The sequence below is a fragment of the Neoarius graeffei genome, chromosome 8 (assembly GCF_027579695.1).
Source record: "Neoarius graeffei isolate fNeoGra1 chromosome 8, fNeoGra1.pri, whole genome shotgun sequence".
Lineage (NCBI taxonomy): Eukaryota > Metazoa > Chordata > Actinopteri > Siluriformes > Ariidae > Neoarius > Neoarius graeffei.
Genome location: NC_083576.1, coordinates 70603456 through 70618082, shown reverse-complemented (window position 1 = coordinate 70618082; position 14627 = coordinate 70603456). Strand labels below are relative to the sequence as shown.

The 14627-nt window shown below is 40.1% G+C and overlaps 1 protein-coding gene across 3 annotated transcripts in view; it reads right to left on the bottom strand.

Moving 5' to 3' along the window:
* cald1b (caldesmon 1b) overlaps positions 1-14627 on the bottom strand; it is an 88948-nt gene that overhangs the window by 47797 nt on the left and 26524 nt on the right. For all 3 annotated transcript variants that reach the window (XM_060928152.1, XM_060928153.1, XM_060928154.1), the window contains exon 2: positions 12785-12890. In XM_060928152.1, coding sequence (XP_060784135.1) covers positions 12785-12858 — 74 coding nt within the window. In that variant the 5' untranslated portion in view covers positions 12859-12890. The remainder of the gene's footprint in view (positions 1-12784; positions 12891-14627) is intronic.

The window sequence follows — 14627 nt, the reverse complement described above, 5'->3', positions numbered from 1 at the left end:
AGAAGGTGGGTCATGCAACAAGACAACGATCCTAAGCACACAAGTCATTCCCCCAAAGAATGGTTAAAGAAGAATAAAAAGTTAATGTCTTGGAATGGCCAAGTCAAAGTCCTGACTTTAATCCAATGGAAATGTTGTGGAAGGACCTGAAGCGAGCAGCTCATGTGAGGAAACCCACCAACATCCCAGAGTTGAAGCTGTTCTGTACGGAGGAATGGGCTAAAATTCCTCCAAGCTGGTGTGCAGGACTGATCAACAGTTACCAGAAACGTTTAGTCGCAGTTATTGCTGCACGGGGGGGTCACACCAGATACTGAAAGCAAAGGTTCACATACTTTTGCCACTCACAGATATGTAATATTGGATCATTTTCCTCAATAAATGAATGACCAAGTATAATATTTTTGTCTTATTTATTTAACTGGGTTCTCTTTATCTACTTTTAGGACTTGTGTGAAAATCTGATGATGTTTTAGGTCATATTTATGCAGAAATATAGAAAATTCTAAAGGGTAAAGCAATGAGTGTAGAAACAGTCATTTTCTACAGTTTCTTTATAGATACCGAGTTAAACAGACACAGGTGTATCTCTGTAGGGATCTTTTCCATGTTGTCAGACACTTATAATAACATTATGAGCCTGTCAGTGGTGAAAACATGTGGTTTACTTTGAAGCGGATGATTGCCTTATAGGATTATACTGTATAGCTGTTTTGCAGTTGCCAGTTATAGCATTCTAACTTAATACTGGACCGATTTCAATTGTTTTTCCCTTGTAAATATTTGGACCCAAAGAAATGGGAAAATATGGCCCAGGTTAAAAAATCCCGGAGCTTTCCTTTACTTAAAAGAAATTTAGCCACCAGAAGAGAATTCTTTGAATTCAGGTGGTGAGTGATGTGCATGATGCTGATAATCAATATGAGAATTCATTTTCTATTATAAACCTTTGATTGAGGAGTAATGCTGCTTTCTATAAGTAGATTAAATTTAAATGTAGAGGTACACTGTCAGAAATAAGGGTACAGTATGAGTCCATTTCTATCCCCCAAGGTACAATCTATAATAATGTACCCCCTAGGGCTTATTATTGGCCCTCAAGGTAACTAAGTGTACCTTTTTCGAGCCAAAAAGGTACATATATGTTCCTTAGCAGTATTTAAAGGGTATAGACCCCTTCGCATGTTTGTAAACAAACCGACCGCTGCCAGGATGCGCGCGCAGCCTGGACCCAGAAACAATGGCGCTGCCCATAGACCGGCATTATGAGCTGTCAGATTATGCAAAACAATTGTCGTTACAAGATCGAGAATGCTACATAAATAAGTTAACTCTAACAAGTGGACATCGCCTACCGGATCCGTATTTAATTAAAGAGTGGACGGACGATGTTAGTAAGTTCCCTGGTATACAATGGCCAGATATATACTCGTACCTTATTGACAAGACTTCAGTGTACACCCACGAAAAACTTCGTGCCTACAAGTCTTTAGACGCACATGATTATGTTATGTGCTGGCATGTACAACTTGATTAACAATGGGCCATTCATATTCATTTTGTTTTCATCAAATTATGCCAGTGATGTGATGGCAATGTGGCTTTAGCTACAACAGCAAATACCAACACTAAACAGCAATTTGCAGGAGGTAATGGCATGAAAGGAATGATGGTGTAAAGAGTGCAGCTAAGAGAAATCAGAGCTGCGTAAAAAGCGAGAGGCAGAGAGCAGAAATGAAACTGAACGGGGCGGGAGCTAGGTTAGAGCAGTCAACGTAAGTTGGCATTTAGAGTGAGGACACACAATTTTACCTTTCCGTCCTTGCTTTAAAATTGTGATTTTCGGCATACACAAATAATGATGGCACAAAATCTGGACTGCTTGAGTCAAGCGAGACCTCTCCTACAAACAAAACTGCATGCAAAACTAAGTTAACATGCTAACAATATTCATTACATTGTGTAACTATGACCCAGCTAATCAGACAAACGTTACCAAAGTATTTTGCTACATCAATAAACGAAGACTAGAAAGAATAACAAAGAAAGATTTAATAAATAGCCTGATCTTATCTGTGATGAAGTGGGCGCTGCAAACCCGCGCATTTTTGATAGTGCTTTCATCCCAGTCTACACGTTTGATGGCTTGTAGCCATAGACGTCGGCGATTTTTTTGGAATGGGTGAGATCCTGCTGGAATTCTGTACATTTTAACCCTATCACTGCTATGATTCTGACACCCGACAACACAACAACTAGGCATTTCTGAGTCTTTTTTGGGTCCAGGCTGCGCGCGCAATTTCCGCTTACGTATGAATGACGTTTACTGCGAAGGGGTCTATAAATAAGTACCTTAGAGGGTACTGCATACCCCAGTGACAAGCTGTTGTGGTGGCACGATGGTGTAAGTGGTTAGCATGGTCACCTCACAGCAAGAAGGTTCTGGGTTTGAGCCCAGCAGCCAGCAGGGACCTTTCTGTGTGGAGTTTGCATGTTCTCCCCGTGTCTGCGCAGGTTTCCTCCGGGTGCTCCGGTTTCCCCCACAGTTCAAAGACATGCGGTTAGGTTAATATGGGATGGCCTTGGGCTGAGGTGCCCTTGAGCAAGGCACCTAACTCCCAACTGCTCCCCGGGCGGTGTTAGCATGGGTGCCCACTGCTCTGGGTATGTGTGTGTGCGCATGTGTGTGTTCACTGCTTCAGATGGGTTAAATGCAGAGAGGAATTTCACAAGCGTGTGATGAATAAAGTTGTTGTTCTTCTTCTTCATAAAGGTACAATACTGTACTTTATTTTCTGAGTGTGTAGGCTTTCAGTGGAACTGGAATTAAATCTTTAAAGGATTTCCCCCCTCCATTTTTTGAGGCTATGCAGATTTTAAAATGCCAGAATGTTAATTCTGCTTGCAAAAGAGAAATGTATTCCAGTTCAGGAAAGTGTGACGTTTTCAAACTTGCATACATACATGTCAACCTATACGGAATGTCCATATTTTATACGGATTTGATTCAATAAACGTAGTATATGGGCGTATAAATAAAGTTATATGGATTCTTTAAAAAAACTTCAATATTTATTTAGAGCTATAATCAATTCCCACGATGATAAAAAAAAGAGCGCATAACATTTACAAATGTACTGTACACCACAGACAGCCAGTAAAGAGTCTTATGAAATCGCGCGTTATCTTGTGGTAGCGAGACTTCGTTCCACTTTTGATCATGCGCACACCGCATTGCGAGAATCCCACCAACCGTGAAGTCATAGACATATAAACAGACGCCGCCTTCTGCGTAGAATCATACGTCATCCTCGCCGCCATATTGGATGTGGCAAAGTGGAGATTCTTCAACCGTCTCTGGTATAGCGTCTAGACAGTAGCCGAGAATAAAGATGCCTCATTCATGTGCTGCGTCTAACTGTACCAACAGGTTTACCGTCCAAACGAGATCACATGGGATTACCTTTCACAGGTGAGACTGGAAACATACTTTTCATTGCATTTGGTGATTATAACGTAATTTTACGAACAGATTTTCCTGACTTTGTGGCTAATATGAAGTCTCGTGCATAATAGCCGCTCGGTGAAACCTGTCTCCAAACAACGAAGTATTTCCTTCGTAACTACGCTGATAACACTGTTTTTGTCAAACATTGGAGCTTTGTATTCATTCTGAAGGTTTATTGTTATTAATATTGAATAAAAAGTAACTGGGATATATCATTGTTAATTATCATTCAAATTTTAGGTAAATTATTTTAATTTGCATCTTATAAGGATTTTATAAGGGAAATACGGATTTTGGAGGTTGGTTATACAGGTTTGATTGACCAAAGGTTGACATGTATGTGCATATAATAGAAAATGTCAAAATGTGGCTATTCCCAGGACACCATATAATTATTAAAATGCATGGAACCTTGAAGGCGGGGTTATGGCGTTGTGCTAGGTGGACGCGTGACAGAGCTCTCCCGACCGAAAGTAAAATTATTAACAGTCGGACAATAACAAAGTATCGCTTTCAGCTTTAATACTCAGCCACTCCTGTGTTTAAGCTGATTTGTCAACTAATATGCCGTCAAATAAACCTCCTAAACTTCCGAAGACAACCGCAAAGCTGGACACCCCTTCTAGCCCAGCGCGGCTAGCATCAGGCTCCGAGGCCAGTGGCAATTTAGCTAATTCCAGTCAAATCATCACTGCCATAGAATCGTTGAAGGAAGATTTCGTATCGAGATTTGATGCTCTGCTTGGTGCTATTCAAGGAATACAAGGTGAGCTGAAAGAAATATCAGGACGCATGACAGAGGCCGAGGAGAGAATTAGCACCAATGAAGACGTAATCACGTCTCTGCAAGCACAGTCTCAAACGATGCAAACAACATTGGAAGAGATGACGCGAAAAGTGGATGACTTAGAAAACCAGGCTCGTCGTTTGAATCTTAGACTGGTTGGCCTCCCTGAAGGGAAAGAAGGGACTAATATGTGTGCTTTTCTTGAAAACATGATCCCTGAAGTGCTTGGTGAGTTTCCTAATACCATACTCATTGAAAGGGCTCATTGAATAGGAAGTGTGCAGAGGCAGTCTGGCAACATTCGATCCCCTGCGCGTCCGAGAGTGATCGTAATGAAGTTTTTAAACTATGCTGATAAGGAACGGGTCATGGCAGCTGCAAGAGATGCGGGCCAGATAAAGTACGACGAACAGAGGATTATGTTTTTCCCTGACATCTCTTCTAGTCTGCGCAAACGGAGGCAAGTCTTTGATCCTGTGAAGAAACAGCTGGCTGCCCTCTCATACCCGACACTGCGCTATGGCGTGATTCACCCTGCCACACTGCTAATCACCATAAAGGGAAGACGACACACATTTGACACTGCATCGGAAGCAGAAAAGTTTGTCCGAGGGCTGATGGCGGACACAGAGCAAGCTGACACAAGTGAAGTGGCTGAACCGAACATTGAATAATCCTTTTTGCTAATTGTGGCCAATTAAGGTAACAACAAATTATGAACGGTAAATAACATGGCAAAGTAAATATCTGCAACTATCCGAGTGAATATATTTTAAGAGTTTAAAAGTTTGATTGTACTTTTGGTGGGGCTCTGTGGAGCTCAACAGGTGTGCTGTTCCTCACTGTATTTTGGGTATGGGTGGACCAGCTAACCTCCATAGCCTGGCTCCATTTTGGAGTCATTGGGAATCTACATTGTGGGAGAGGTATGTGTATTTCATTTGGGGAAATACGCAGGTTCATGTTCATCAGGTTTATAGGCACAGGTTTTTTTGTTGTTGTTTGTTTTTTTTTTTTTTATTACATCTCCCTTTGGCTCATTAGTCACTTTAGCAATAAGCCCACTACTCTCTCATATATAATATTTCAACATGTCTTCTAAACTGCAATTTACCTCCTGGAATGTAAGAGGTTTGAATAAGCTTGTCAAGTTAAAACAAGTCATGAGTAGGATTAAACATCTTCAGGCTAAGATAGTTTTTCTTCAAGAGACCCACTTGACTCCTGATGATGTAATTAGAGTTAGGAGAAGATGGCCTGGCCATGTCTTTTCTGCTTCATTTAGTTCACACTCACGTGGGGTAATAATTCTGATTCATAAGTCTGTACCTTTTCAACTTATTAATGTGGCTGAAGATAAACTTGGCAGATATATTATCATTCAGTGTGAAATTCTATCAGTAAAACTAAACCTAGTCAACCTATATGGTTCCAATGACGATAACCCTTCATTTTTCAGACACTTGTTCTTAACCTTGGCGGAATTACCTGGTAGTTATATTATAGGTGGGGATTTCAATTGTGTTCTCCAACCTAAAAAGGACCGATCTACAGGGATTGATGCCTCCCATACTCAGACCATCTCATCTCATCTCATTATCTCTAGCCGCTTTATCCTTCTACAGGGTCGCAGGCAAGCTGGAGCCTATCCCAGCTGACTACGGGCGAAAGGCGGGGTACACCCTGGACAAGTCGCCAGGTCATCACAGGGCTAACACATAGACACAGACAACCATTCACACTCACATTCACACCTACGGTCAATTTAGAGTCACCAGTTAACCTAACCTGCATGTCTTTGGACTGTGGGGGAAACCGGAGCACCCGGAGGAAACCCACGCGGACACGGGGAGAACATGCAAACTCCACACAGAAAGGCCCTCGCCGGCCCCGGGGCTCGAACCCAGGACCTTCTTGCTGTGAGGCGACAGCGCTAACCACTACACCACCGTGCCGCCCATACTCAGACCAGAAAGGAGTTATTTCACTTTATTAAAGAATTTAATTTGATTGACATATGGAGAAAAGACCATCCTGATAAGCTAACTTTTTCTTGCTATTCAAGCACTTGTCAGACATTTTCTAGAATTGATTTTTTTTTAGTCTCTGCCAATTTGACACCTATAATTTCAGATAGTTGGTACGACGGTATAGTAATTTCAGATCATGCCTCTGTTTCATTTAATTTGAATACACCCAAAGCTTTTCTTAGGCCCGCTAGATGGCGTCTCCAGTCATTCTGGCTAAAGGACCCAGACTTTTTACATTGTATTGGGGCACAAATTGATTATTACTTTGAAATGAATACTCATCAAACATCTGCTGCTGTACGATGGGATGCCTTCAAAGCCTTCTTGAGAGGTCAGATGATTAGTTATATTAGTTTTAAACATAAAAGTTGGAAGAAAGAAATGGAACAATTAGAACAAAAGATAAAAACCATTCAAATAGATTTAAAAAACCCCTCTCAAGACTTAAAGAATTGAATGAACATAGAGCTAAATATAATGTTCTGTCAATAAACAAGGCAACCAAAAGCCTAATGAAATTGAAACAATCTTACTATGAACAAGGTGAAAAAGCCAGTAAGCTTTTAGCCTGGCGTATTAAGCAGTTGGATACTGAAAGAATGATAAATACAATTACAACTGATGAGGGTTTAGAAACCAGTGACCCACAGGAAATTAACAGAACTTTCAAAAAATTCTATGAAGCGTTATACTACACAGACTGTTCATCTACAACTATTGAAAACACAAAAAGAATTCTTAGATTCATTAAGTTTTGCAACTCTGAACGACGACTCTGTAAAATCTCTGGACTTGGAACTAACTGCTGAGGATTTATCCTTGGCCATTTCCAGCATGAAGGGAGGAAAAAGTCCTGGACCTGATGGAATTCCCATTGAAATATATAAAATATTTAAGGATAAATTAATAACTCCCCTATTAGATATGTATAATGAATCTTTGAATAGCGGTTCCCTCCCCCCATCTCTTAACATGGCGGAGATCTCACTCTTATTAAAACCAGGAAAACCACCTGCCCTGTGTACATCATATAGACCGATCTCACTTCTTAACAACGATCTTAAAATCCTTTGTAAAGTGTTGGCTAGACGGCTTGAAACACTCTTGCCACAGATGGTACACCCTGATCAGAACGGTTTTGTTCAAGGAAGACAAGGTTTTCATAATATTCGAAGAGTGCTTAATATACTCTTTGAAAAATCTGGTTGTAATGACACTGTCATTTTGTCTTTAGATGCCGAGAAGGCTTTTGATAGAGTGGAGTTGCAGTACCTATTTGAAGTTTTGCAAAGATATGGTATCCAGGGGAAATTTCTTAGTTGGATTAAACTAATCTATGCTGATCCACAGGCCATGGTCTTAACCAATGGACTGACTTCCCAGCCTTTCCATCTGCTACGGGGTACAAGACAAGGCTGCCCTTTATCTCCATTGCTATTTGCCCTGGCTATTGAACCACTGGCTATGGCTATTCGTAAAGATCCTAATTTAGAGGGCATAAAGATCGGAGATGTAGAACATCGTATAGCACTTTACGCAGATGATATTCTTTTATTTTGTTCTAATTTGAAATATACTTTACCCGTTCTTTTAGATCTGATTAGGCTATTTGGTACTTTTGCAGGTTATAAGATTAACGATACTAAATCAGCGATTATGTTTATGAATGAAAATGAGGCACAAAACCCTCCAATACACAGCCCTTTTCTGATTTCTCCAAAAGGCTTCACCTATCTGGGCATTAAGATTTCTCCATGTGTTGATAAGATTGTTCCCAACAACTACAATCCCATGGTGGATAAGGTCACTCAGCTTCTGAACAGATGGACAAAATTCCCTATCTCTATGATTGGAAGAGTGAATGTTCTTAAGATGTCAATATTACCTAAGTTTTTATATCTCTTTCAATCAGTTCCACTTGCACCACTGTCATCCTTTTTTTCTTCACTCCGAAAGCTTTTTTCTAACTTCATATGGAACAATAGGCGTCCCAGGCTCAGGCTATCACTTTTGTATCTACCATATGATAGAGGTGGTCTACAGCTCCCAAACCTTGAGTGGTATTACTGGGCAGCTCAAATCAGAGCAGGGATGTTTTATTTTGAGAAAAATAACCCTCCATCCTGGATTTTGGTAGAATCGCATCAAATCAATATCTCCCCAAACTTATATTTATATTCTGCCAGTAAGAACATACTAACTAGTAAGACAAAAAATCCTTTCCTCAAAAATACTATTTCAGTCTGGTTTAAAGTTTGTGCACATTTAGCTGAGCTTCCACATACACTATCTCAGTTTTCTCCCATTTATGGCAATAATGCCTTTCAACCTGGTAGATCTGACTCAGGATTTAAATTCTGGGCATCTCAGGGTATAGCTAAGGTTGCTGACCTATACGATGACAGGTCTGTTTTTATGTCATTTGAAGAACTTAAGTCTAAGTACACAATCCCTTCTAAACATTTCTTTAAATATTTGCAATTGAGAAGCTTTATCCTGAGCAGCCAAAGTTACAGCTTACAACTGCCCCCTCTTTCTACTTTAGAAAAATTCATTCTCAAATTTCTTACACTCCAGAGGACAGGTCTCTATATTGTATAACCTCCTGGTAAGTAAATCCTCAGAATCATCACATAACATCCTTCAAGCTTGGAAGACAGACTTGCAGGAGAATATCACAGAGGAAGAGTGGTCTGAAGCATATATTTTAGCCCAGTCACAAACCATAAATACAAACTCTAAATTACTTCAATACAAATGGTTGAACAGACTATACATTACTCCAGCCAAGCTACACCGATTTAATCCCAACATTCCAGACACTTGTTTTAAATGTAAACATGACAAAGGGTCTTTATTTCACTGTACGTGGGAGTGTCCACAAACCTTGTCATTTTGGAAGAAAGTGATAGAGGTTGTTAGTCAGATAATTGAGGAAGAGGTGCCCCTTAAACCAAAAATATGCCTACTGCACATCTATCCAGAAGACTTTACCCCCTCTAATAATGTGCAACACTTGCTGAATATTTGTTTTTTGGAGGCTAAACGCTGTCTGGCCAAGGCATGGAAAACAGAAGTGTCCTGTGTTTTAGCGCATTGGTTGAAAGGAATGTGCTTTTATTTTGCTTTGGAGAGAATAAGTTATACTACAAAAGGCAAGCTGGACAAGTTTTGGAGGATCTGGGACATATTTTGTGACTTTCTTGAAAATAATAATATTGAAGTAGAGGGCTGGGAAACTGTTGGAATTTGAAATGAGCCCCCCCCCCCATATTTTTATTTTTTTTAATTATGTATGTATTGTGTATATATATATATATATATATATATATATATATATATATATATATATATATATATATATATATACACACACACACACGTGTGTGTATATTATATATATATATATATATATATATATATATATATATATATATATGCGCATGTATATGTGTGTGTGTGTGTATATATATATATATATATATATATATATATATATATATATATATATATATATGTGTGTGTGTGTGTGTGTGTGTGTGTATGTAATTTTTTTTTTAATGTATGTATTCCTCCCCTTCTCAAAGAGCACATAACCTTTATAGCACTTCATTGATTGTTTTTGTCTGTGTGTATTGTATTGAGGCTTAGACATATGTGTCTTGGAACATACATGTGGGTTGTTTTTGGACTACATAATGTGGTCTTACTGTCTTCAACTGTCTAGATAATTTCAGTTTGTGCCTTGGGATTGGGGTTGTTGTGCATTTGTATAAAAGAACAAAATTTTAATAAAGAAATGTTTTAAAAAAAATGCATGGAACCTTAGATGCAGAAGTTAGTTTTTCACCCTGCAGACATGAAACACATTCACATGCTGTATGAGACTATCTGTCATCCTCAACTGTACACAAGTGCCTGCCAGACCTTATAAGGTCAGCTGGATTGTGGGATTTGTAGGAGGATGGAGCAGACCCAGAATGAGTTAGAGAACCATGTTAGCCCACATCAAGCAAAACAACTTGCATGAAAAACAAGTTTAGAAAAAAAGAAAATGAAAAGCCATTCACAGAGGCTTGCGTGTGGGCTGTTAAGCGTTTGTCCTTATTAGATTATGACAAAACATACAAGCACTGGCTGATAAATAGACAAGTAATTTGCCGTCGACAATATTTCACTGAAATGTAAAAAACACAAATGAGTACCGACAGGCTTGGCTCTAATCTGCTTTAAATATGTCCAGAGAAAATACAGTCTCACTTTCTGATGCTCCACTGGCCACAAATGCCTCTGCTAAAACTGATAGTGTTTTTTAGAGCATACCGTCCTTTCCTGAGGTCAAAATATCCAACTTGCTCCAAAATTTCTAATGTGTATACACATTATTTCAAACTATTTTTGTACCAATCCTTTTTTTTTAGCGTTCGCTTATTAAATAAAAATTTTTTATTATTATAATCAATAAAGTTTCATCACAACTTTTCCAGAAACCTTTGCTTTAAATTTTTCAGCATAAGATTATGTAATTAGTGTTTGCACATTTATGCTACATAAAATGTAACATTCAACATCACATAATGCACCATTCCATTACAGAGCTGCTGGTTTTTTGTTTTTTTTAACAGTTAAATATTATAACTACTGGACTGTAAATACTCCAACAGAGCTACAGAGGAAGATTTGCAGATGCAACAACCTTTATAAGGAATAGAGACGCTATCTGAGAGACTGCTGTTTAGATTGGGAAACACAGGCCTTTCCAACTTGGCTTGAAAGTCAAACTAAGAGAGAAAGAGAGAGAGAGAGAGAGAGAGAGAGAGAGAGAGAAAATAGAAATAGAAAATCCTCTACATAAGCGTGAGGGATATGCCAAAAATATAATATTGCAATACTTTGCCATGATACAAAATACATTATAACTATATTTTGGTATATAAACATTAATTATATGAGCTTAGGATGAAAACTTTTGCTTTAAATTTATGATGAAACTTTTTTTTATTCTCATCTCATTATCTCTAGCTGCTTTATCCTTCTACAGGGTCGCAGGCAAGCTGGAGCCTATCCCAGCTGACTACGGGCGAAAGGCGGGGTACACCCTGGACAAGTCGCCAGGTCATCACAGGGCTGACACATAGACACAGACAACCATTCACACTCACAATCACACCTACGGTCAATTTAGAGTCACCAGTTAACCTAACCTGCATGTCTTTGGACTGTGGGGGAAACCGGAGCACCCGGAGGAAACCCACGCGGACACGGGGAGAACATGCAAACTCCACACAGAAAGGCCCTCGCCGGCCACGGGGCTCGAACCCGGACCTTCTTGCTGTGAGGCGACAGCGCTAACCACTACACCACCGTGCCGCCACTTTTTTTTATTGATTATAATAATAAAAAAATATTGTATTTAATAAGCGAATGTGAAAAAAGTAAAGGATTGGTACAAAATTAGCTTGATAACGACTCAGTTACTTGTGCTAAGTTTTAAAAACACAAACTTAAAAAAAATCTGTTTAATTGTTGACAAGATGACATTTTCTATGAGGAAACATTTATTTAGACTTAAACTTTCCAACACTGGAAAGTCTTCAGGATGGACAGTTTTATAGTTTCTGTGTAATATGATAAGCTGTTTATTTTTTTTCCATATTATCTTCAAGAAACAGAATAAAAACAGAATTTGGTACAGGAACAACTATTCAAAGCTGCTATAAGTAATAACATGACCTAACTTGTTTTCAGACGCGCAGCTTGTGAACAGGCAAGGCAGGCAACTGCTTGGGGCCCCCCCGAGAGTCAGGGCCCGAGGGCTTATTTATTTTGTTTTTTATTGCTCTTTACCATTGTATTTTCACATTTGGAATTTAAAAAAAACTTTGGTTTCATACATTTTTCGTTGCTGTCAGATTATTTATAACATATTGGTGATGAACACTGGTCAGAAGGGCCCCCTGGAAATTTTTGCTTGGGGCCACAACAGACTCTAGAATCGCCTCTGCTTGTTTTGTGAACGTTCCACAACATTAAGTGTAATTATAAATAAGCCAAATATACAATGTCACTTCTTAATTAAAAAAAAAAAGTAACCACTGGCAAGTTGCTGTGGTGCATGAGGAAAAAAAAAAACAACACTTCAGGACATGCTGTTCAGGACTAGCAGTGGTGGCTCAACGGTTAAGGCTGATCTGAAGAACAAGGGAACAAACCCCAACCCCATCGGTGTTGCTGCTGGGCCAATGAACAAGGCCCTTAACCTTTTCAGCTTCAGGGGTACTGTATCATAGCTGACCTGAGCTTCCTAACAAGCTGGGAACAACTTGTTGTAATGTAATATATGACCTCAGTGTGTTTTATTCCTTACATATTGCCCAGCCTTCAGTGAACATACATGAGAGTGGAATAATGTGTTTGAAAGAATGAGTGTCAGTGTCTTGGTGTGTATGTCTGCTTTACTTTTCCGCTTCTCTCTGCATCTCTTCTCGCTTTTGTCTCCGGAGCTCCCGGCGGCGTTCAAAGTCCTCATCCATGGTGTCTGGTGCAGAAAATCTTCGTGTCTTCACTGAGAGGCAGAAAAGACAGCACAGGGGTTATTAAAGCACATGCAAATTTGATCTAGGACTATTATAATCTTTCCGACTATCTGCATTATGTCCTTGCTGTCCGACGCAATCCCTGCTCACGTTCTCCGTCTTTGAGAACTACCAGAAAAGGCAAATTCTGCATCACCCCTACACACCCAGTCAGCTTTCTCTACATCTTCCTTCTTCCTCAGTGTTTTCTACCTTTCTTTCTACTGCTCTATTTGATCTGGCAAACAACAATGACAATAACAGGAACCGAATCATCATGTATATGCAACAATGCAAGATTATAAAGAGAATATAAAATTATACGGTAAATACAGTAATATAAATAGCAGAATAATAAAACACGGAAAAGGGAGTAAAAGCATACTACTACAAGAATAATATAAAAAGTATAGGAGAAATAAATAAATATTACAAAGTCCCATAAAAAAAAAAAAAAGTTTGTAAAAGTATCAATTCAATTTCTGAGCCAACTTGGCGAGTTGGATATATTAAGCACATCTGTATTATTAGATCTTACAGGATGACAGACAATGATGCTAAATCAGCGAATGCTTTAAAACCAACATCCATCCATTATCTGTAGCCGCTTATCCTGTGCAGGTTCGCGGGCAAGCTGGAGCCTATCCCAGCTGACTACGGGCAAGAGGCGGGGTACACCCTGGACAAGTCGCCATATCATTGCAGGGCTGACACATAGGCCAAGTTTACATTAGACCGTATCTGTCTCGTTTTCTTCGCGGACGCACTGTCCGTTTACATTAAACCGCCTGGAAACGCCGGGAAACGGGAATCCGCCAGGGTCCACGTATTCAATCCAGATCGTGTCTGGTCCGGTGCTGTGTAAACATTGAGAATACGCGGATACGCTGTGCTGAGCTCTAGCTGGCGTCGTCATTGGACAACGTCACTGTGACATCCACCTTCCTGATTCGCTGGCGTTGGTCATGTGACGCGACTGCTGAAAAACGGCGCGGACTTCCGCCTTGTATCACCTTTCATTAAAGAGTATAAAAATATGAAAATACTGCAAATACTGATGCAAATACTGCCCATTGTGTAGTTATGATTGTCTTTAGGCTTGCCATCCTTCCACTTGCAAGTGGTAAGTGATATGCACTGGGATCACACACACAGCGGCTCAGTCCTGAATCACTGCTTGTGCACTTCACTCGCGCGCTGTGTGAGCTGCGCAGGGCCGGAGTGCGCACCCTCCAGAGGGCACTCGCCGGTTCAGGGTGGAGTGATTTGGAGCGCAGGATGCCTGCGGAGCCGAGCGTATCCGTGTATTGGCGTTGCTGTGTGCACCCGAATCGTGTATTGGCGTTGCTGTGTGCACGCTAATCGTTTTAAAAACGTTAGTCTGATAATCCGCTGATACGGTCTAATGTAAACCCCACCATAGAGACAAACAACCATTCACACTCACATTCACACCTGCGGCCAATTTAGAGCCACTAATTAGCCTAACCTGCATGTCTTTGGACTGTGGGGGAAACCGGAGCACCCGGAGGAAACCCACGCAGACACGGGGAGAACATGCAAACTCCGCACAGAAAGGCCTTCATCGGCCACTGGGCTCGAACCCAGGACCTTCTCACTGTGAGGCGACAGCGCGAACCACTACACCACCGTGCCGCTTTAAAACAAACAGCTGTACTTTAAAATCTTTCCTTAAAGAGACTGAGAGCCAGTGTAATGATGCAAGA